The following is a 21359-nucleotide window of genomic DNA, read 5'->3' as shown; positions in this document are numbered from 1 at the left end:
AGCTCCAGGGGATCTGATGCCCTCTTCTGGCCTCAGTGAGCACTGCACTCATGTACCCACACCCCTCCAAGACTGTAGCAATTTAAATACAAAATAAATCTTTAAAATATATTATTATCACTACCGTGATACTTTGAATTGCTTCTCTAGAAACAAGCGACTTTAAAATGGTCAGTGCTTTGCACACAGTTGATGCTCAGCAAATACTGCTTCCTTTCTGTAAATATTTGGTCCCCCCAACTTATTTTCTGAATGTTTCCAGGGGTCACCAGGCTGTCATTGCAACTGTCAACAGCATTTCACGGCCTTGCACCCTGCAAGGCATCTCACCCTCAGCAGCTGCCCAGCAGAGCCAGGCACCTAACGGTAGATGGCAGACGATGCTGGACAGCGCAACGAGGAAACAGGCGTTTGGTTCTAGCCGGAACTTTTTGGAAGCCAGACGGGCCACCGTTATTTACCACACCAACAGATCAGCTGGAGAAACTCCAGGCTGGTGGCAAGCTGAAGTGCCCGGAAGCCAGACAAAGACAGGCGGTGGAGGACGAGCCTTCCCTCACAGGCTTGGCAGAGCGGGGGCCCCACAGAGCTTGCCTGCTCTTCTCTCCTGGGCAGAGGCCGACACAGTTGGATGGGCCAATGGAGAGGAAGCTCAGAGAGAACGCCCTTCTTAATTTCCCCAGTGGGAAGGAGTTCTGTTTTCCCTGTGTCGTAGGAAACTAGGCTAACCGGTCACTGGAAACAGGTGTTGGTGCCAGGGCCTCCGCCGGGGAGATACGAGACGGCCTTCTCAGAGACAGGTATCTGAACCCCCACTTTTGACTCGGGGGTCATTCTGTCTGCACTCTGGGAGCTTGGGGGTGTGTCTTGGTGGGACTGGGGCCAGAGATCGATTCTTATCTTTCTGGCTCTCCTTCCCCCACCCGGCAGCTGGTTATTCCCAGCCACAGGTTGCTCTCACCCTTGTGTTAACTTATTAGAGCTATGGAGAAAGCTGCTGGGCGGGCAAAGCCGCCGTGGAATAGCGGGCTGGTAAGGGCATGGCTGGCTGGCTGCTATTACACCCTCTGGGAACACGGCCAGGACTTTGCTCCTCCGGCCTTCCCTGCTGCATTGTCCTGTGCCTCTTGTTTTCCCTCAGCTCTGGCTGGCTGGCGTCTCAGCTTGCCTGCTCAGAAACACACACACACACACACACACACACACACACAGCTGGCGTCTCAGCTCGCCTGCACACACACACACACACACACACACACACACACACACACAGAGCTTAGTAATAGAAACAGCACACATTCAACCTCCCTGAAAGGCTTCAGGGACTCATAGAGTCGGAGTCATATAGAGTGAGGGAGCAGGCAGAGAACCATCCAGAGCCAGACCACATGACATCTGTCATGGTTGATTCCACCCGACCTTACGCCCGGCTATTGCTCTTTGCACGAAGGGATTGTGCCAAGGACAGGCTTTTATGCTGACAGCCTGAACAGCTGGCTGGGTATTAATACTTTGCCCCCCAAAGTGGCAATGACTAACTAGAATGATTGTTATATGTGTGTACACACACACACACACACAAAAAAAAAATACATGCACACATATATTTTAATCTCTCCTTAGTTTGGAATTGAGCCAGACAGAGGGAGCTGGGCAGGGAGCAGATATAGCAAGACAGAAATGAAGGCAGGTAGAGAGGCTTCCAGGGGAGGACACTGAAATCTTTGCCACCCTCTTTACCTCCCACACAAGATGTCCGCCTTCGGGTGCCGGACACAGGCATCTGATGCCTACGTTTCCCCTATACCCTCCCACAAGAGGCCTGTTTGGGAGACAGCCTCCATGGCCTCTCATTTCCCACTTAAGAGGGTAAGAATTCATTTGGTCTTATCTTCGGATGAGAGCATGGAGGCTCGAAGACCATGGCCATTCCTTCATGTTACAGAACCATCCATGGCGCAGTCCAGCCAGGAGCCCGGCTCTCCTTATTTTGAAAATATGCTGTCCGGGATAGGGTGGTTCAGACCCAGAGTTATGAAGTGTAGGAGGAGCCAGTGATGGGCGTCAGGAAGGTGGGAAGGGCGGGGGCACTGGTTTCCAGAGAGCATGGAGATGAGAAAAGAGGCTATGGCTTCAGTCACTCAGACTCTCCCCGATGCTATCATTCAAAACAGATGTGCGCAAATGCTGTGGGTTGGTGCCTCTGTGTCTGCTCCCCGGCGGGTCCTAGGAGCAGAGGTCACAGCTCAGCAGCTTTCCAGGCCTGGATCACCTCACCAGCACTCGCTAGGATGTGCCCATAGGGGAAAAGTTCAGGCATGCGCACAATGACTAGAAATCTGCCCCCCAAATGCCACGTGATTACTGGTGGTGAGCGGGGGCAGGCAAAGCTAGGCTGGTTTTGTTTTGGTAGCTAATGTTTATAAAGACCTCATTGCGCACACTATTATTGAACGGAATAAGTTCAAAGAGTTGCTGGGCTTCACCCACGGGAACCTCAGAAGGAAGTCTTAACTCTGGCTGCCTGACGCAAGGAAAGAAATGTAGGCTCGGAATTCATCTGGGCAGAATGATTCCCTAAACAAGGTGGCCAGTTTGCACTCCCCCCCCCCACCGCCCCCGCCCTCAGGCCATGGACACGGTGCGCATCGCAGTCGTCGGAGCTGGCGTGATAGGGCTGTCAACGGCCGTGTGCATTTCCCAGCTGGTCCCCCGATGCTCTGTTACAGTCATCTCAGACAAGTTCACTCCCGATACCACCAGCAACGTAGCTGCTGGGATGCTTATTCCTCACACTTATCCAGGTGAGAGGTGGGTGTATTTGCAAGTGCTAATTTTACATTCTTGTGACCACTGCTCAGAGTTCTCTCGCTTATACCAGGCATGAGTGAGGGATCCTGAAGGCTGTCTGGTGTCCCTGGGGCATCTTTAAAGGAGGCTTCCTCTTCTTCTGAGAGGTCATCCAAATCACAGGGACCTCTGTTCTCTCTGTGGCTGAGAGCCTTGGTGTCCTGGATCAGCTTCTCCATCTTTCTGCTGTTGCTAGAGGAAGGCTTTGCTCTGTCCCCCAGACTTCTGCCGTAGACATGATTGAGACCAGCATTAGCAATAAATATGCTCTATGCCTATTCCGTAGGCTCTTGTGAGGATTAAGTGGGCTGATATTCACAGAGCTCAAAACAGTGCACAGAGCCATCCACCCATCTGCATTTGCAATTATTCCTGCCACTCTGGCTGCTGTAGTTTCGTTTGCCCAGCACTTGAATATGAATTAGGCCACCATGCTTGCTCAATCCGCAGTTGATTTGGAGTTGTCTGGTATTTGGGGATGATTTCTGTAGCATGTGGCTCTTAGCCACTATTCCGTGTTTAGGGTTCAGGGGTAGGAACATAGGGATGTGTATTAAATCATCTCTCCACACTGACATAGGTCCTTGGAGGACAGTCCATTGAGGTCTAACATAATTCTGCAGTACAATTATTATTTCTTCTTTGTCTCTAAGCAAGCAGCCTGTCTGCAATTTTGGAAGACTGTTGCATTCACACAGGCACACTTTTCATTGATGACAATGTTTATTCACTATCAAAGGAATATTTATTGGTTTTATAACCAGTGATTCATTTAAAAGTCTTGCTACTAATACGTCTTTATTGACCTAGGGTCAATTAAGGAGTCTCTCAGTTCTTTCTGTTGTCCCAACAATGTGCCTGGCTGGATTTCCGAGTCACACACTCATTCCTGCGCTGGCTGGCATCTTGGGCATATACCTTGTATGCTTCTGACTCCCATGTCCGGCTGCCCTGCCTAGCCTGCTTCCTCTCTATCAGCGAATCATTACAAGAGTGGGCCAATGCTAGGCTCAGTGTGCCGGGCTCTGCTGACTCCCCATGGAAGACTTTGATTTGGTGGATGTGGGGATGTGGGGTGGCTTGGGAGGGAGAGCTAGGGGGTGCAAGGGGGAGGAGGTGGGAACTGTGGGTGGTATGTAGAGTGAGTAGAAAATTCCTTAATAAAGAAAAATGAAAAAAAAAAGTGGGTCAGACAGACGCATGGACGTTGAAACCTCGGTGCGTTCGGTCTGAGTGCTCCTCCCTGACGATTGCGTCATGATCATTTCCTCTCTGTGCCCTTCACTTCTCTCCACGACTACACAGACACGCCTGTGCCCACGCAGAAGCAGTGGTTTACAGAGACCTTCCGGCACTTGTCTGCAATCGCCGAGTCTGCAGAAGCTGCAGACGCGGGTGTTCACCTGGTGTCTGGGTAAGAAAAGGAATCCAAAGTTGTAGAATTAGGACAGCACAGGCAGATCCCAGAGATCAGCAGAATGTAGTTGTAAGAGGGAGGACTTAGAAACAGCTTCAGAAAACTTGAGAAACACTATGTCTCTTGAAGTGCCATTTGGAATACAGTGTTTCTGAAATGCTTAATACCTTTCTGTATGTTAATACCTGATTTAGACGCAATGCATACTTAAGTGAGGTTTGAGAATCAGCCCCATTTAACATTTCTGACACAAACAGCACTTAAAACATGATAATTTTGTCCTACATCCTCTTAAGTAGAGACTACCAAGTGTTTTAGCATCTTTAATTTGGGTCTCTGTGGCACCAAATGACAAAACATGTTTGTCCTCTATGCTAGCCTTCTGAAGAGCAGGTGACGCTTCCCTTTTATGATGTTTCCAACTGCTATTCCATCCTTGTGCCATCGAGACTATTTTAAAAGTACCAGTCTTGGAACTGGAGAGATGGCTCAGTGGTTAAGGACATTTTCTGTTCTCACAGAGGACCTGGGTTCAGCTCCCAGAACCCACGTGATGACTCATAACCACCTGTAACTCTAGTTGGAGGAGATCTGGTGTCCCCTCTGGCCTCTGTGGGCTCTTGTCCTGCCTGAATGAAGTGCACAGAAAGGCATGCAGGTACACATGCAGATACATACAATAAATAAGTTTACAAACATTTTTCAAAAAGCAGCAGGAGAAAAAAATGCTCCAGGCTCCGTGGACACCTCTTCTAAGTGCATACTTATATCAGAAGGATTTCTGATCTTTCTCTTCTTGCCTTCTGGGGGTGGATTGAATCAAAATGGTCCCAGAGGCCCATAGGGAGTGGCACTATTAGGAGGTGTGGCCTTGTTGGAGGAAGTGTCTCACTGGGGTGGGCTTTGAGGTCCCAGAAGCTCAAGCCAGACCTAGTGTGTCTCTCTCTTCTTGCTGCCTGAGGAACTGGATGTAGAACTCTCGGCTCCTTCTCCAGCACCATGTCTGCCTACACGCTGCCATGTCCTGCCGTGATGATAATTACGGACTAAACCTCTGAAACTGTAAGCCAGCCCCAATGAAATGCTTTCCTTTATAAGAGTTGCTGTGATCATTTTGTCTCTTCACAGCAATAGAAATCCTGACTAAGACACCTTCCCTCACCATGTAATCACCAGGATGGATGGTGACATCCTTACTTTTCCAAAGTCCCTACCCAAAGAAGCAGGTTTTGCTTAAACATCAAGCCATGGACTTCTTTTTTTTTAATGGCAGGACCTAGTCTTTGTCTCTAAGGTTAGCTTCTGAGCCATATTGAAGCATGGTGTTCATGGTTCAAGTTATGGTCATGCTGAACTTGTTCCAAAAACCAATAGGAATTCATCAGTGTTGTCTCTAAGTAATTTTTAGAAACAAACATATTCCAATATTCTTTCATTTTAAAATTAAAGCTTTACAAATATCTTGTGTATCTTTGATATAACTTTAATCTTCAACTAATTCCTTCGAAATGAGTTTTGGTAGCACTCTCTATACCTGGTCTTCTAGGTCTTAGAGATATGGCAATGAAGACTTTTACATATAGTAAATGCTTAATAAACATGTGTTAAGTGAATTTTACAGACCAGTGTTTGTGGCCTGTTGGGAATGTCCTAAATCTTACAAGTTACTGATGGGGCATCTGGTACCAGGGGCTGGAGTATAGAGAGCTGTGGAGACATGTGTCTGGAGAAGAAACTTGCTCCAGAAACTCATCAGAATCCATGTAGCAAAAAGTGATTTCTCTGAGGCCCTCAAGATGAGCGTAAGTTAGTACAGGTAAAGGGACAGAGAGAGGGTGGGCTCAGAGGAGACAGGCCCAGACAGAGAGGACAGCCCCCACACTGAGTAGTCTCAGGTGACTGTGGTGTATTGAAACCCACAGTATTGAGCAGCCACTGGGGTATTTGACACAGTGAGGTAACTGTTCATTGCAAAGGCATTTTATCTGTCTGTAGAGACTAAACTGGCGGAAAGGGATGAGAGTGCGTACGTGGGTAGTGTGGAGGTAGAGTCGATGGATTTGAGAAATGATTAAAAAGAGATTTGATGGGATTTAATTGTTCAACTGGGTGGCGGTGGCGCTCACCCTTGATCTCAACACTTGGGATGCAGAGGCAGGTGGATCTCAGTGAGTTCTGTGCCAGCCTGGTCTACATAGTGAGTTCCAGGACAGCCAGGGCTACATAGAGAGACCCCCATCTCAAAAAATGGAAAAAAAAAAAGTTACTGGTATGGTATGGGGAAGTAGGGATCAGGGAGGCTTCTTAGTTAACATTTTAGAGTTGGGTACTGCTGTGGGGGGAGGGGAGGGGGCAAAGTTGTGGAGGAGGGCCACATAGCCCAGGCAGGGTATGCATAATGAGGAGGAGGAAGACTTGCCACGCCCAAACAACACTTCTACCTTCCCAGGGTCTGCTTTGGGTGAATTGTTCTACTTAAAGACACAAACTCTGGTATGTTAGCAACCACATCTTCAGCATGCAGATTTCTGTCTTGATGCGTTAGAGTAAGGATGATTGCCAATTGCTCATGGAAGCATCCCAGTACTTAAAAAGTCCAAATGTGTCGCCACTATTGGCAGTGTGTTACAGGCTTCTTCTTCTCTTTTTTATGTATCTAAAGTTTTTTAAAAATTATTTTATCAATTCTTGGAAAATTTCATGCAATGTACTTTGATAAGATTCATCCAGCATGATAGGCTTCTCATTGACCACTAATACCACTGCAGACTCATCCTCCCCCATTGTGCTGTGGCCCCCAACAGGTTCCTCTGGTGATTCCTAACTTAATAGCCTAGAACTTGACTTAAAAGTCACACATCTTCCTTCCAATTATCTTGGTATGGTGACACACACTTTTAATCCCAGCACTCAAGAGGCTGAGGCAGGAGGATCACGGTGAGTCGAAGCCTGGGTTATAGTGAGTTCCAGGACAGCCAAGTGACTGTCTCAAAAGCAAGCAAGCAAAATCCTACAACTAAGATATCATGTTCAAAATCAAGGGTAACCTTGAATTTCTTATATTTTTCCTTTTTTTCTTTATATGAAATATTGTGTAAAACATTAAAAACTTTCCTCAAAAATATGTAGTCACTTGAAAATAGAAAAAAATGGTAAAAACATTTCAGAAAAGTCAATTAAATCTATTTAGGTAAAATTCATAGTCAACATGAGGAAGTCATGGCAAAAACATTTCAGATAAAATTAAATTAATTGAAGATTTAAAAAGACACACTATTTCTCTTTTGTCATGCTGTGGATTGAAAATCTGACGTGGTGCGTGCCAGCTGGGAGCTCTACCACTGAGGAAACTCCCAACCCTGCGAATGCTTTACATGTCTGACTCCTTCAGCCGTAAACATCTGAACTCTGGCTACTCAGGTTATCTGAACCCAAGAGAGTGGAAGAATCGATCTTTTCTTCTGTGTTTATAGGAAGTGAAGTTTTAAAACGCTTTAGGGAATTTTATATGGACTTTATGAAAACTACAAGATTTCACAACATTTAAGGAGCATCTTCTGCTTCTTGTGCATCAGTTGGCAGGTATTTCGGAGTGTCCCCACCGAAGAGGTGCCTTTCTGGGCTGATGTCGTTCTGGGATTTCGAAGGATGGCAGAGGCTGAGCTGAAGCGATTCCCTCAGTATGTGTTTGGTCAGGCTTTTACAACTCTGAAGTGCGAGACTTCTGTCTACCTCCCATGGCTGGAGAAAAGGTCGGTTGAAATGTTCCCGTCTTCCCGTTTGACATGGTGATAAATTATTGCACAGCGGTTCATAAAACACTCTGGGGCTCTCTGGGGCTCCTCGGGGCTCTCTTGTATTGTCTTGCTGCTCACAAACGAATGGCCAGGACTCTGTGGAAGCCTCTGGAGAGTGTACGTGTGTCAAGGACCAAGTCCACACCACACTCACGGTAACTAGGTGTCTCATTTGTCCCCATTCCCTCCAAGAAAAGCCAGTTATTGAAATCTTAGTTTCCTCATTTGGAAAATGGAGGCATTGAGATAATGCATTTACAGCTTTAGTTCTTTGGAAGAGAAAAATCTTACATTTATCATAAATTGTTTTTCCTTTTTTCTTATTTTCAGTGAGAATAGCTTATTATTATTATCGTATTATTATTATTATTACTATGCCTATTATTAATTTGGTTATGAATAAGAACATTAAAATTGAGGGCTTATCTAAAGTATGTAATTGCTTTCTTAAAATCCAGTCCTTGAACCTTTTGTTTTGGCTTGGTTTTCAGCACTTTCTGTCCCCAGCCTCTTAGAATACACGGCAAGAGTGTCTTGGCTTGAGACACATCGATCCATCTCTTGCCGGTTTGCTCACCCATTGCATGGGTTGAGGGCTTGTGGAACATAAGCCCTGACAATACCCAAATCTGGGTACAGGGTCAGTAACCTTTATCTGAAATGTTTGGGACCAGAGATATTTTGACATTCACTTTTCTTTTTGTTTTGTTTTTCAATCTACTTAATGAGCCTGGCATCTGGCCAGGTGGCCAATATGGTGGATGATGAAGGCTACCTACCCCGTCTTCTTCCATGAAAGGCTTGGGCAAGGCCTTGTCGCAGCCCAAGAGGAGCCCTTCAGGCTGGTGGGAGGCGGGACGGTGTCACGTGAGGGAACAGGACATCTGGGGCTCACTCTGTGGGCTGGGCAGACCCAGATGGGCAGCCACACAATCCCTGCTGTTCCTTCCACTTGGGCCTGTTCTGTTTCCTCCTACGCCTCTTCCCCACAGTGTGAGCGCTCAGCCTTCTGTGTCCTCATTCAGAAGGGAACATTCCTCCCGGCAGGCCATGTAGCAATGGCCTCAGCCTCAGCGCCTGCTAGGATGTTACATCAACCCAGGAAAAATAGATCATTTTATTACAACTTAGACCGTTAATTTTTCCCCCCCAAGAACAGAAAAGATCATCTCCTTCTCAAACATGGCCCTTAGTGTCTAAAATGACCCAGCACACAAAGAGCCCTGCGAGGCTTAATCACCCGTGCAGGTACTATTTTATATCCTCAGACAGTAAAGCCACACGCTTGGCTGCTTTTTGGCTTGCCATCCCAGGAAGTGAATCATAGAGGCAATAGGTCTCCTGCCAAGCAGTCTACCTAAATAAATTATCCTGAAGGGGTCAGAGCCGCCCTGTATTGATGACGTCTAGAAAGCCTGGCGGTGCCTTTCAAAGCTAGAGGCCTATAACTTAGATGGGCTGATTTCTTTCCAGGATGCCAGGCCTTGTCCCTTGGCCCCGAGGAGGCCCACGCAGAACACAGCATGGACCTCCCTGCCCACACTGAGATACATCTCCATTGCTTTTTCTGGGCAGGCCTTGCTTCCTCTAGTTTTGCTCATGATCTTTGTGTTCTCCCCATGCCTGACTCTTCTGACTTTCTAGGAAGTTAGAAATGTTCTCCTGCCTGGCACATCACCCAGGGGACAGACTCTCCTACCTGGCACATCACCCAGGGGACAGTCTCTCCTGCATTACACAGCACCCAGGGGACAGGCTCTCCTGCCTGGCACATCACCAGGGGACCGGCCCTCCTGCATGGCACATCACCCAGGGGACAGAATCTCCTGCATGCCTGCATTCCACATCACCCAGGGGACAGGCCCTCCTGCATGGCCCAGCACCCAGGGGACAGACTCTCCTGCATGGCACATCACCCAGGGGACAGTCTCTCCTGCATTAACATCACCCAGGGGACAGACCCTCCTGCATGCCTGCATTCCACATCACCCAGGGGATAGGCTCTCCTGCATTACACAGCACCCAGGGGACAGGCTCTCCTGCATTAACATCACCCAGGGGACAGACTCTCCTGCATGGCACATCACCCAGGGGACAGGCCCTCCTGCATGGCACATCACCCAGGGGACAGACTCTCCTGCATGGCACATCACCCAGGGGATAAGCTCTCCCAGTTTTATGCCTGTCTAACTTGCAAGGGCCTCTTCTTGTGTGGAAGAGTCTTGCTCCTCCTGTCCAGCACACATGGGCCTATTAGAACATCACCTCCCCTCTGAAGTATCCCTTAGGGCAGTGGTTCTCAACCCTTGGGGGTCCTGTACCAGACATCCTGCACATCAGATATTTGCATTATGATTTGTAACAGGAGCAAAATGACAGTTATGAAGTAGCAACGAACTCATGTTATGTTTGGGGGTCACCACACCATGAGGAACTGTATTAAAGGGTCACGGTATTAGGAAGGTTGAGAATCACCGCTTTAGGGGTTGCCCTGTCCTCCATCTGTTCTCCAGTGCCTGGTCAGAGAAGTGTGAGACTGTAGGGCTCCAGCACAGAGCTGAGTGTGTTCACTGGTGGTTTCTTCATGGGTGGGCAAGGACAAAGGGAGAGGACACTGTCAAAGGTATAGAGATACGTTTCCTGATGGTGGTGCTAAGGCTTGTATGGGACAGATGAAGAAGGGTGTGTGGGTGCAATGGCCATGGAGTATTTTTATTAAGATGCTCTAAGGCATCTTCCTGGCTGCATTTTCTTCCTCAACACCTCCTCTATGGACTAAGGGAGCATGGCCGCGCCCCTTTAGGACCGTCTGCCTGTAAACGCCCTGGACCACATCCATATACGCTCCTCCAAGGGACCAGAGGCTGTCTTACACATGATGCCTGGTGTGTCCTGGAGTGATCTTATGTATTCACGGAGTCCAGCCTGGGGTGGACACTCAGAGAAGTGTGCAGTAGCATGCAGTTCACTGTGAGGGTGTTCGTGAGGGCAACAGTCGGCAGACAAGAGATGTGGTCAGGGCAGAATTAGACCATATGCATTTGGTGGCTTTGTAAACCTAAAATCTGTTTTAAAGCTCTAACTATGGGAACTTATGTTGGGCATAGTGACAGGAAGCGTTGCTATGAAGAAACTAGGTTTCCCCTGTAAATGCGTATGCATCTGACTTGCCAAGTGAAATTTAAACTAGTCTTCTTTTTCTTCTTGTTGTTTTTGAGCAAACTGACTGAACAAAGTTGGTTTTTTGATCTCTGATGGTAAGGTGTCATTCTTTGGGTTGAGAGCTGAGATTCCATTTGAAGGCCGGCTAGCAATGCATATATAATAATTCCAATATAACTCTCTAGTGACGTCTCCGTCCTTGATCCCAGTCCTGGCCATTCCTACCTCTCTTCATTTCAGACGCTCTTCATCTTCAACGTGGCTTCCAAGCCCCTTGCTGGGTCTCACCTCCCTACTCCAATCTGTTTTCATGTGGTGACTAAAAACTCATTTGAATTGACTTTGGAGACCCACCCCCCCACCAGAGTCACCTCTACGCATTCTAGGGTAAGAGGAGAGCTGACTCCATACCAAGAGAGATGCCTCCTTCAGATACCAGAACTGTTAGGATCAGAGCTCCTGGGAGGCCCTAGTAAGCCAGGTTTGGCCCCATCCTCCATAAGCCAATCACACACACAGGTGACAGCGAGAAGCAGGAAAAGGAGCGTTATTCAGTCTAGCCACATTGTGAGGAAAATCAAAGAGGTCTAGTCCACCCCCCCAGAACCAGATCCACCTCCAGGGTGCTGAAATTAGGGTTGGGTTCAAGTCGAAGGCCAGAGGTACGTGTAGGCGAACAGCTCTGGTCAGGGTGTGGTCTGCCTCCCTCCACTGTGTCCTCCTCTGGTCTTCATGGCAAGGTGGGCTAACCAGTCAGAGCTGCTTAGAACCTCTTTCCAGGAGACATCCAGCACCCCATGCCTGACACCAGGGCCTCAGCCTTCTCCCAGCATGGGATTCCCAGGGAAATCTCAATTTCTTGGGATCCATTTTTCATTAGTCTGATAGCTGAAATGAGAGGCACAAATGTCTCTAGATTGTCTTCACTCCTGTAAGGGTGGGCATATTCAGTTCTGAACCCCAACTCCAGGCAGCCCTGCTCTGCCTCCAGCCTCCTCCACGTTTTGGAATTGGTGCCCGCACCCTGAGGGAAGATGCTCAGATGTCTGAGATGCCAGCTGGGCATGGGCACAGTCCCAGCCTCCTTCCTCTTGGCCAAGGCACAGAAGTTTCCAGGGCATATAGTCTGCGGAGGTGTAGCCGAAAGACTTTTACCTTCTCTTCAGAGCAGAGTACATCTGCAATAGGAGTTTTCACTTTGTAGCTCTGCAATGCAGAGGGTAACATTTGGATAACATTCTCAAAATAATGTATTGTGTGTCTCAAAGGTGTGATTGGCAGCTTAGAAACCATCTGAATTTTAAGTGATTAAATATACCTATTGTCGGCCAGGGGGCAGTGGTGGCGCACGCCTTTAATCCCAGCACTCAGGAGGCAGAGCCAGGCGATCTCTGTGAGTTCAAGGCCGACCTGGTCTGCAGAGAGAGATTCAGGACAGGCACCAAAACTACACATAGAAACCCCATCTCGAAAAAACAAACAAACAAAAATGTAAAAAAAAAAAAAAAAAAAAAAAAAAAGTTATTGTTCCTCATTTTCTATTCATTAAGTTCTTCTCAAACCATTCGGATGTGTTTCAGTGAGTTGATTCCAGGTGAGTGGGTCCCAGGGCATAGCTGGTAGCTCTGTGGGGTTAGCTTGCCTCTTCCCTGGGCTGTGCCCTCCCTCCTGCCCTGTACCCCACCCAAAGGTCCCTGTCCCCCCCACCCCCCCCACCCCTGCCCCCAGCAGTGCCTGTTCTTCCCGCTAAGTGCTCTTTAGTTAACGGAGCTTCCGACTTCTCGTGGATTATGGGACTGGGGTGCGCTCTCCTTGCAAAGAGGGGTCTCGCTCTCTGCCAGAATCTTTAGAGGAAAGTGATCGAGCATCTTCTGTCCCTAGCCGGTCTCCCCAGCTGCTGTAATAGCAGCTTCATATGGTTGTAAAAGCAAACTTCTAGGCACCCGGTCATCTGAGTTAGTATCTGGATACTGTTTCCTCCTCTACACAGGGGTCAGGCTTGAAGTACTGCCTGAGATATAAAGTGATGGGTGAGCAGCACCAGACACTCACGCTGAAACTGCACTGGGTGACCTGTCTCTGGGCATGCGCAGCAGGTTTCTTCCTGGGAAAGAGGTCCAAGAGGGACCTGGCACAGCAAGCCTGGCTGGGCCTTCCAAAAGCCCAGCCATACATCACCCACCTCATGTCCAGTGACATGTTGGGCTTTTTTCACAGCTCCCAAGTGAGGGCTGTTGAAATAGAAAAGAACATTTGCTTTTATTGAATTCCCACACAGACCTAACTTCTCTTTGAGCCGGGCACGCTCTTATCCCTAGGCTATAGTTAAGGAAATAAGTTCAGTGAATTTAAGAAATTTGCATGAATCTTAAGGCTGGTAAGTTCACTTATTTCCCAGAATTAGAAAGAATAACCCTGAGTTCCAATTAGAACGGTTGAGCACAGGACATAGTGTTCAAAGACTAGCATGTGGAACCTTCGGTCCATTAAATAAAAACAAAACCAAGACAGTGTTCAAGAGACGAGCCAGTTAAAACCTCTAAAGAGTCTAAGTGGTCACAGTTAAAAATAAGTGACACGGAGACGTGGAGCACACCTACCCACAGGTCACAGAGCGGGGCTTGTGTTCTATAGACGTGTGACAGACCCTTGATCCTTCTTAGTTTTCTAGGAAAATGAGCAACTGCAGCTTTGGTGCGTCACCCATTTGTCAGCCCTGGTCCAGATGTTGTGGTGCGTCACACATTTGTCGGCCCTGGTCCAGATGTTGTGGTGCGTCACACATTTGTCGGCCCTGGTCCAGATGTTGTTTCCTTTCCTTTCCACAGTGACCTGACGAGGGCGGCAATATGGAGGAAGGGAAGGGTAAACACTTGGAGGAGTTGACTGGCTTGACAAAGTTATGGGAAAAGTGAGGGGAAGACGGCCCCACTTCCCAAAGGTCTCTCCTTGGTGCTTGCTTTCTTTTCTTCTTTGACAGCTTCGTGTGTGTGTGTGTGTGTGTGTGTGTGTGTCCGTGTGTGTCCTCCTTGCTCCCTCTCATCTCCCTCCCTCCTCTGTTAAAACCCTTTTCTCCCATTTGCCTTCTATTGCTCTGGTAAAACCACATGACCAAGACCAAAGCGCCTCGGGCAGGAAAGGGGGGTTCTAGGCTTTTGTGTTCTGACCACAGTCTATCGTGGAGGGAAGTCAAGACAGGAACTCAAGTGGGGCAGGAACCTGGAGGCAGGATCCTGGAGGCCAGAGCTAATGCAGAGGCCATGGAGGGGAGCTGCTTACTGGCTTGCTCCCCATGGCTTGCTCAGCCTGCTTTCTTATACAAACCAGGACCACCTGTTGAGTGTGTGTGTGTGTGTGTGTGTGTGTGTGTGTGTGTGTGTGTGTGTCCAACCACAGTTGGGTGGGCCTTCCCACATCAATGTCACTCAAGAAAGGGCCCACAGGCCTGCCAACTGGCCAATCTAATGGGGACATCTTCTCTATTGAGGTTTGCTCTTTTCAGATAACTCCAGCTTGTGTCCAGGCAACAAAAGCTAAAACAAGCAAACAAAACCTAAACATCCTTCTTTCCAGACAGCTCCTGTCCTACTTTTGTGTATTTTCCCTTTTTCTTTTCTGTGACCCATTGAGTTTAATTAGGGTTACTTGCAGAACCTGGGTTGGGGTTATTTCCTTTCTAGAAAACGGGAAAATTATCAGTGGCTGCACCTCTGGGATAAACAGTACCTCCTCCTCCTCCCGTAGCTACAGAGGGAAGGGTGGGGTCTCCCGAGCCCTCCTCAGCCATGGTGAAATGTGGATGGGCCCAGGCTTGTGCAGTTCATAACAGCTGCTGGGAGAAGACGTTCCCCCAGCCCTCCTCCCCACCTCATGACTCAGATTCTTTTCACTCTGTCTTTCCGTGGCGGTGTTTATTTCCTAAACATCACAGACCCAGAACAGAGTGCTGGTTAGTGCTGCCACAATACACCAGTTTCCTCTTCTTTTGGCAGTGTTCGGCCTGAGAGAATTATTTCACCTTAAAAAACACGGTCTGTTAGTATTATGATCAATCCACGTGAGTCTATTAAATGGGCAGCAGAATTTATTAAGATGTAAACTGAGGAAATACACTCACAAATACAGAACAGAGTAGACAGCTGAAGTTGTCCTCTGATCTGACCAGGAGCAAATCCACCTCTCAGCCAGGAGCAGGGAGAAGGGGCATGTGACCTTTCTCCCTTCCCTTATAAGAGGTCATGTACAGTGGCAGGAAGTACCGCCTCCTTCAGGCCCTATAGCCCAAGGTCATGGGAAGAGCAAATACTACTTACTACATGTTAGTGTACATCCAGTGATTGCTAGTGTACATCCAATGATTGTTAGTGTACATCCAGTGATTGTTAGTGTACATCCAATGATTGCTAGTGTACATCCAATGATTGCTAGTGTACATCCAATGATTGTTAGTGTACATCCAGTGATTGTTAGTGTACATCAATGATTGTTAGTGTACATCCAGTGATTGTTAGTGTACATCCAATGATTGTTAGTGTACATTCAATGATTGTTAGTGTACATCCAGTGACTGTTAGTGTACATCCAATGATTGTTAGTGTACATCCAGTGATTGTTAGTGTACATCCAGTGATTGTTAGTGTACATCCAGTGATTGTTAGTGTACATCCAGTGATTGTTAGTGTACATTCATGTTAGTGTACATCCAGTGATTGTTAGTGTACATCCAATGATTGTTAGTGTACATCCAATGATTGTTAGTGTACATCCAGTGATTGTTAGTGTACATCAGTGATTGTTAGTGTACATCCAGTGATTGTTAGTGTACATCCAGTGATTGTTAGTGTACATCCAGTGATTGTTAGTGTACATCATGATTGTTAGTGTACATCCAGTGATTGTTAGTGTAATCCATGATTGTTATGTACATCATGATTGTTAGTGTACATCCATGATTGTTGTTACTTCATGATTGTTAGTGTACATTCTAGTGATTGTTTAGTGTAATCATGATTGTTAGTGTACATCCAGTGATTGTTAGTGTACATCATGATTGTTAGTGTACATCCAGTGATTGTTAGTGTACATCCAGTGATTGTTAGTGTACATCCAGTGATTGTTAGTGTACATCCAGTGATTGTTAGTGTACATCAGTGATTGTTAGTATACATCCAGTGATTGTTAGTGTACATCAGTGATTGTTAGTATACATCCAGTGACTGTTAGTGTACATCCAGTGATTGTTAGTGTACATCCAGTGATTGTTAGTGTACATCCAGTGATTGTTAGTGTACATCCAGTGATTGTTAGTGTACATCCAGTGATTGTTAGTGTACATCCAGTGATTGTTAGTGTACATCCAGTGATTGTTAGTGTACATCCAGTGATTGTTAGTGTACATCCAATGATTGTTAGTGTACATCCAGTGATTGTTAGTGTACATCAGTGATTGTTTGTTATATTTATGTATTGTTGTTTGTAATCCATGATTGTTAGTGTACATCAGTGATTGTTAGTGTACATCCAATGATTGTTAGTGTACATCCAATGATTGTTAGTGTACATCCAATGATTGTTAGTGTCATTGTTTTTTACATCCATGATTGTTAGTGTACATCCATGATTGTTAGTGTACATCCAGTGATTGTTAGTGTATTTTGTTTTAGTGTACATCCAGTGATTGTTAGTGTACATCCAGTGATTGTTAGTGTACATCCAGTGATTGTTAGTGTACATCCAATGATTGTTAGTGTACATCCAGTGATTGTTAGTGTACATCCACTCCAGCTGTTCCAAGGAGAGAGTGGAAACTTATGTTCTCATTCCTTTTAGTCTCTCTGTCATACTAGAGGTTTTCATTGGTTGTTTGTGGTCCTCTGTAGATAGCCTTTGCCAGAGTCTTTGGTTTTCTTGCCGCAGGTAAATGCCACAGCCTTCCACTGGTTTTCTGAATAACAAGCAAGGATACATAGAGTGAAAATTAGTGCTTGAAACAACCTCTTGGACTGAATGGAAAGAACACTCCACGTTCAAATTATGAGGGCTTAGCACAGCTGGACCTTCTGTAAATATTTAATATATAATACATGAATCCAAGCCAGAGGTCCCGGCTGTCCTTCACATTGCTCAGCGGTACTATGGGAGCCGTCCCTCCAGTGGGGGGGTGGTGGCGGGCCAGGGGCTGGGGCTCGGACAGCAGGACCCATCTGCTGAGCTGTGAAGACAAAACTCCACTCACAAAAGCCGAGCTGCTCTCGGCCTGTGATGCAGCCAGCAGTGATGCTCTTCTCCACTCGTGGCGTTTTCCAGAACTGGGGACCAGCGTCCAAAGGCCAGGTCCTCCCAGACCTCAATGCAAGTTTCAGCTGAACTTCCCGGCTAGGAAGTGGGGTAGAATGTCGGAGCGTTTTCCTGTGGAGTTAAAATCAGGGGTGGAACTCTGCCATCGGTACACCTTCCGGCCATGTCTTTGTGCTGTGTCCAGAAGTTTCTGACTTTTCTTCTGTTTTCCTTCTCATGAAGCTGTTGTTGATCTGGCATGGAAGGGAGGTGTACTGAGAACTAGCGTGGGCACTTCCGAAGTCTGAGGCGGAGGTGGGGGGCGCACAGACACCCAAACCTCTGTCTCTGTTGTCAGGCTCGTCTCCCCATAGTCTCTCTCTGGGATGTGCTTGAGTGACAGCAGACAAGGAGACGGACACCTCTGGGGTGTCACTGTATTTGCCAGAGTTCCCCTGAGATGGTGCCAGTGGGTGTGTACACACGAGCGCGTGCGTGCGTGCGTGCGTGCGTGCGTGCACGCACACATCTGTATCTGTGTGTCAAAGCTTCTCCCTGACAGCCATCTACACTGTCTCCAAGCTCTTTTTCTGGCCCTCGAGGAAGGGCACCGTGTCTTACAATATTTTCGCCCCTCTTAGCAATGCTCTGCCTCTAGATGACCAACCTGTGTCTGTTGGACAGAGCTGCCAGGAGTCTCTTATGTTAAATCCCCTGTATCCGGTAAGGAACCTAGGAATACGATGATAGGATTACAAGATTATAGGATTAAGATGACAAGATTGCCAGAGTTATTTATTTTTTTAAATGGCTACAGAATTGCTACATTCAAGATAAAGAGAGTTGCTGGGATGAGTGGTCGTGCGACAGTGTGAGCTTACCTATTGCCACTTACAACACGCTACTGAGCTGTACACTTAAAAATGGCCCAAGTGGTGAGGTTTTAGGCTGTATATATCATTCTCAATCCAACAATGATTACAAAGCTTGATAAGCCATTCCTTCCCATTATTGAAGTATTTGCCGCCCCCCCAAAGCTGTCATTAATCCATCAGTTGTATGTTTTCTTCCTTTTGTGAAAACTCTCCTCCCATCGCCTCCCTCTGAGTGTGTGTGAGAGAGAGATGAGAAAGATATGTATATATATATCTAGAGAGAGAGAGAGAGAGAGAGAGAGACAGAGACAGCAGCTGTCTACCAGAGCGAGCTGACTTACACAAAAACGAATGCACAAATTAACAAGGTGTGAGGCCATGTGGAGGCAGTAGTATCTGAACAGGAAGTGCTTGGGTGTTTAAAGTACAGGTCAATTTGGTATTTATTTCACATCTAGATATAGGAACTCTGCAAAATGTTTTAAGAGCAAGACATACGATTTTCTTTGTTTTGGATTTCCAAAGTAGGTTTCCATTTAGGATGAACCCTAGGAGTCTCCATCGGCTGAGGATGGAGCTAGACTGTGATGCTGTGAGCCCTGGAGCTCCGAGAGCTTGTTGCTGCTTTTGTGGTCCTGACCTTCATTTCTGGGAAGTGGGTGAGAGGTGGCTATGGCTCACCCCTGTCTTTCTGTCCCAGGCTAAAGGAACGTGGAGGTCTGCTGCTCACCAGGAGAATAGAAGACCTGTGGGAGCTGCGGCCATCCTTTGACCTCGTGGTCAATTGCTCGGGCCTGGGAAGCCGGCAGCTGGTGGGAGACTCCACGATTTCCCCTGTAAGGGGCCAAGTGCTCCAGGCACAGGCCCCCTGGGTGAAGCATTTCATCCGAGATGGGAGTGGTCTGACCTACGTTTATCCTGGCACATCCTACGTCACCCTGGGAGGCACCAGACACAAAGGAGACTGGAATCTATCCCCAGATGCGGAACTTAGCAGAGAGATTTTCTCTCGATGCTGCGCTCTGGAGCCCTCCCTCCGCAGAGCCTCTAACATAAAAGAGAAAGTGGGTCTGAGGCCCAGCCGGCCAGGGGTGCGCCTGCAGAAGGAGATGCTAGTCCGAGGGGGACAGAGGCTGCCTGTGGTCCACAACTATGGCCACGGGAGTGGGGGCGTCTCAGTGCACTGGGGCTCTGCTCTGGAAGCCACCAGGCTGGTGATGGAATGGATCCATACTCTCAGGACCCCAGCTACTGTGTCAAAACTGTAGTTGACACCAGACGACAGCAGATAACCCCGGGTGATATTGGCCAACGCACAGTGTGAGGTCCATCACGGTCCTCATAACGTCTCCGCTGCTTGAAAGTTGAATTTGACCTTCTTTGTTTTCTAAATTAGAAATCATGCAACACATAGCCGTAGTCTTAGAAAGCTTGCCACTAATGATGCAGGGCACAAAGCTCCGTTTTTGTCAAAATATGTGTTATTAAAAAAAGCACTTGTTATATAGGGTAACATTTGGGAAGGATCTAATGCCAAGGATCATTTGTATGAATGATGTAAATGATAGGGATTTTTGTATCTTTAGCTCATAAACCCGTAAGAGGAGACAAGGTGTTGGAAACACTTGTATTCCCGTCAGTTGTAGAGCTGTGCACGATCCTCTCAGGTCATAGAGCCAACCAAGGAAGTATTGTCATCCCAAGTAAGATAAGCGCATACAGTCCGGGCCTCCTGTGTTTAGCTGAAGGCAAAGCGTGGTTATTGGCAGCCCTGAGCCCTGACTGCAGTCACAGCAGCTCCCTTCCCTCTGCCCCGCAGGTAATGACAGCAGAAGATGGAGGGGGAGGGGCCTATGGAAGGGGCACCAGTTTAGGAGCAGCTGCGTGTCTGTCACTGCGTGTGTTCCGTTGTTTCTGGGACCAAACGCTTAGCGGAAACAACCTAAAGAAATACTTTGCTCATTGTTTTGGTCCATCACGCCAGGGAGGGACCTTCAGGACAAGCTGTTCCACTCACGCCTGCAAGGCAGGATCTCTGTGAGTTCGAGGCCAGCCTGGGCTACCAAGTGAGTCCCGGGAAAGGCACAAAGTACACAGAGAAACTGTCTCAAAAAAAAGAAAGAAAGAAAGAAAGAAAGAAAGAAAGAAAGAAAGAAAGAAAGAAAGAAAAGAAAGAAAGAAAGCAGAGCGGAGAAGCAGCAGGAAGGGGTGGGGCCAGAGACAGCCTCTCCCCGCACCCCAGGTGTCTACCCCCTCCAACCAGCTCCTCACTTCCTGAACTTCTCCCTTCTCCCAATAGTTCATTCTTGAATTCATCACTGGATTCAGTCAGTGATTAGGCCATCTGTATCTACCCTCAGCCCCACCCACAGGGGTGGTTTAGTACTCGCCTACGCAGTCTCCCATCTTGTCAAGCTGACAACAGGGATTTACCCCGACAGTCACCTAGGCTGCCTCTTTCATTACCACAAATGATCGCGAGCTGGTTGACTGCACGGCCAATGAGCATTGTTGAAGATGGAGTAGTCTATGCAACCAGAAAGCTAATTTGCTAATGGAGACGGAACAGTCATTTTAAATGACATACAATACAAAGTATTGTTCATGTTAAAGAGTATTGGGGAGGAAAGGAATGTGTCTTCTGATAAAATAAGTTTGAGAGTTGCTGAGCTGAGTAATTCGGTGCGATCGCCTAACTGAGGTCTAGTTGGAGCCTTTAGCTTGTCCCTGTGCGTTGAGGACCCTTGGGAGTGCTCTTGGCTGGGGAGAAGATGCATCCATTCACTGAGATAAGCAATCTTGGGGGCAGGGATGCCATTTAATTCTAGAGGAAGTTACCTTTTTCTGAATAATAAAGTCTATCTTGAAGGTATTTGGGGGAGGTGTGAGGTTGGTCATAAATACAGTCACAAGGCTGAGAGATGGCTCAGCAGTTAAGATTGCCCACAACCTCCTGTAACTACAGCCTCAGGGGTCCAGCAC

General features: G+C 47.4%; 1 protein-coding gene across 2 annotated transcripts; it reads left to right on the top strand.

Annotated features, from left to right (window-relative positions):
• Nucleotides 1-435: 435 nt before the first annotated feature.
• On the top strand, nucleotides 436-19870 carry Ddo (D-aspartate oxidase). 2 transcript variants are annotated; one of them, XM_028890251.2, is made up of 5 exons: nucleotides 437-800; nucleotides 2630-2804; nucleotides 4156-4264; nucleotides 7843-8019; nucleotides 19078-19870. In XM_028890251.2, exons 2-5 carry the CDS (start codon nucleotides 2633-2635, stop codon nucleotides 19643-19645), a joined length of 1026 nt encoding a protein of 341 aa, XP_028746084.1. In that variant the 5' UTR covers nucleotides 437-800; nucleotides 2630-2632; the 3' UTR covers nucleotides 19646-19870. The 2 variants fall into 2 exon arrangements, with proteins under 2 accessions (XP_028746085.1, XP_028746084.1); XM_028890252.2 differs by lacking the exons at nucleotides 2630-2804; nucleotides 4156-4264 and having other exon boundaries at nucleotides 436-800.
• The last annotated feature ends 1489 nt before the right edge of the window (nucleotides 19871-21359 follow it).

Source organism: Peromyscus leucopus, chromosome 8a, assembly GCF_004664715.2.
Source record: "Peromyscus leucopus breed LL Stock chromosome 8a, UCI_PerLeu_2.1, whole genome shotgun sequence".
Taxonomy (NCBI): domain Eukaryota; kingdom Metazoa; phylum Chordata; class Mammalia; order Rodentia; family Cricetidae; genus Peromyscus; species Peromyscus leucopus.
The sequence above is the reverse complement of the archived record's forward strand: the minus strand, read 5'-3'. Positions and strand labels throughout refer to the sequence as shown.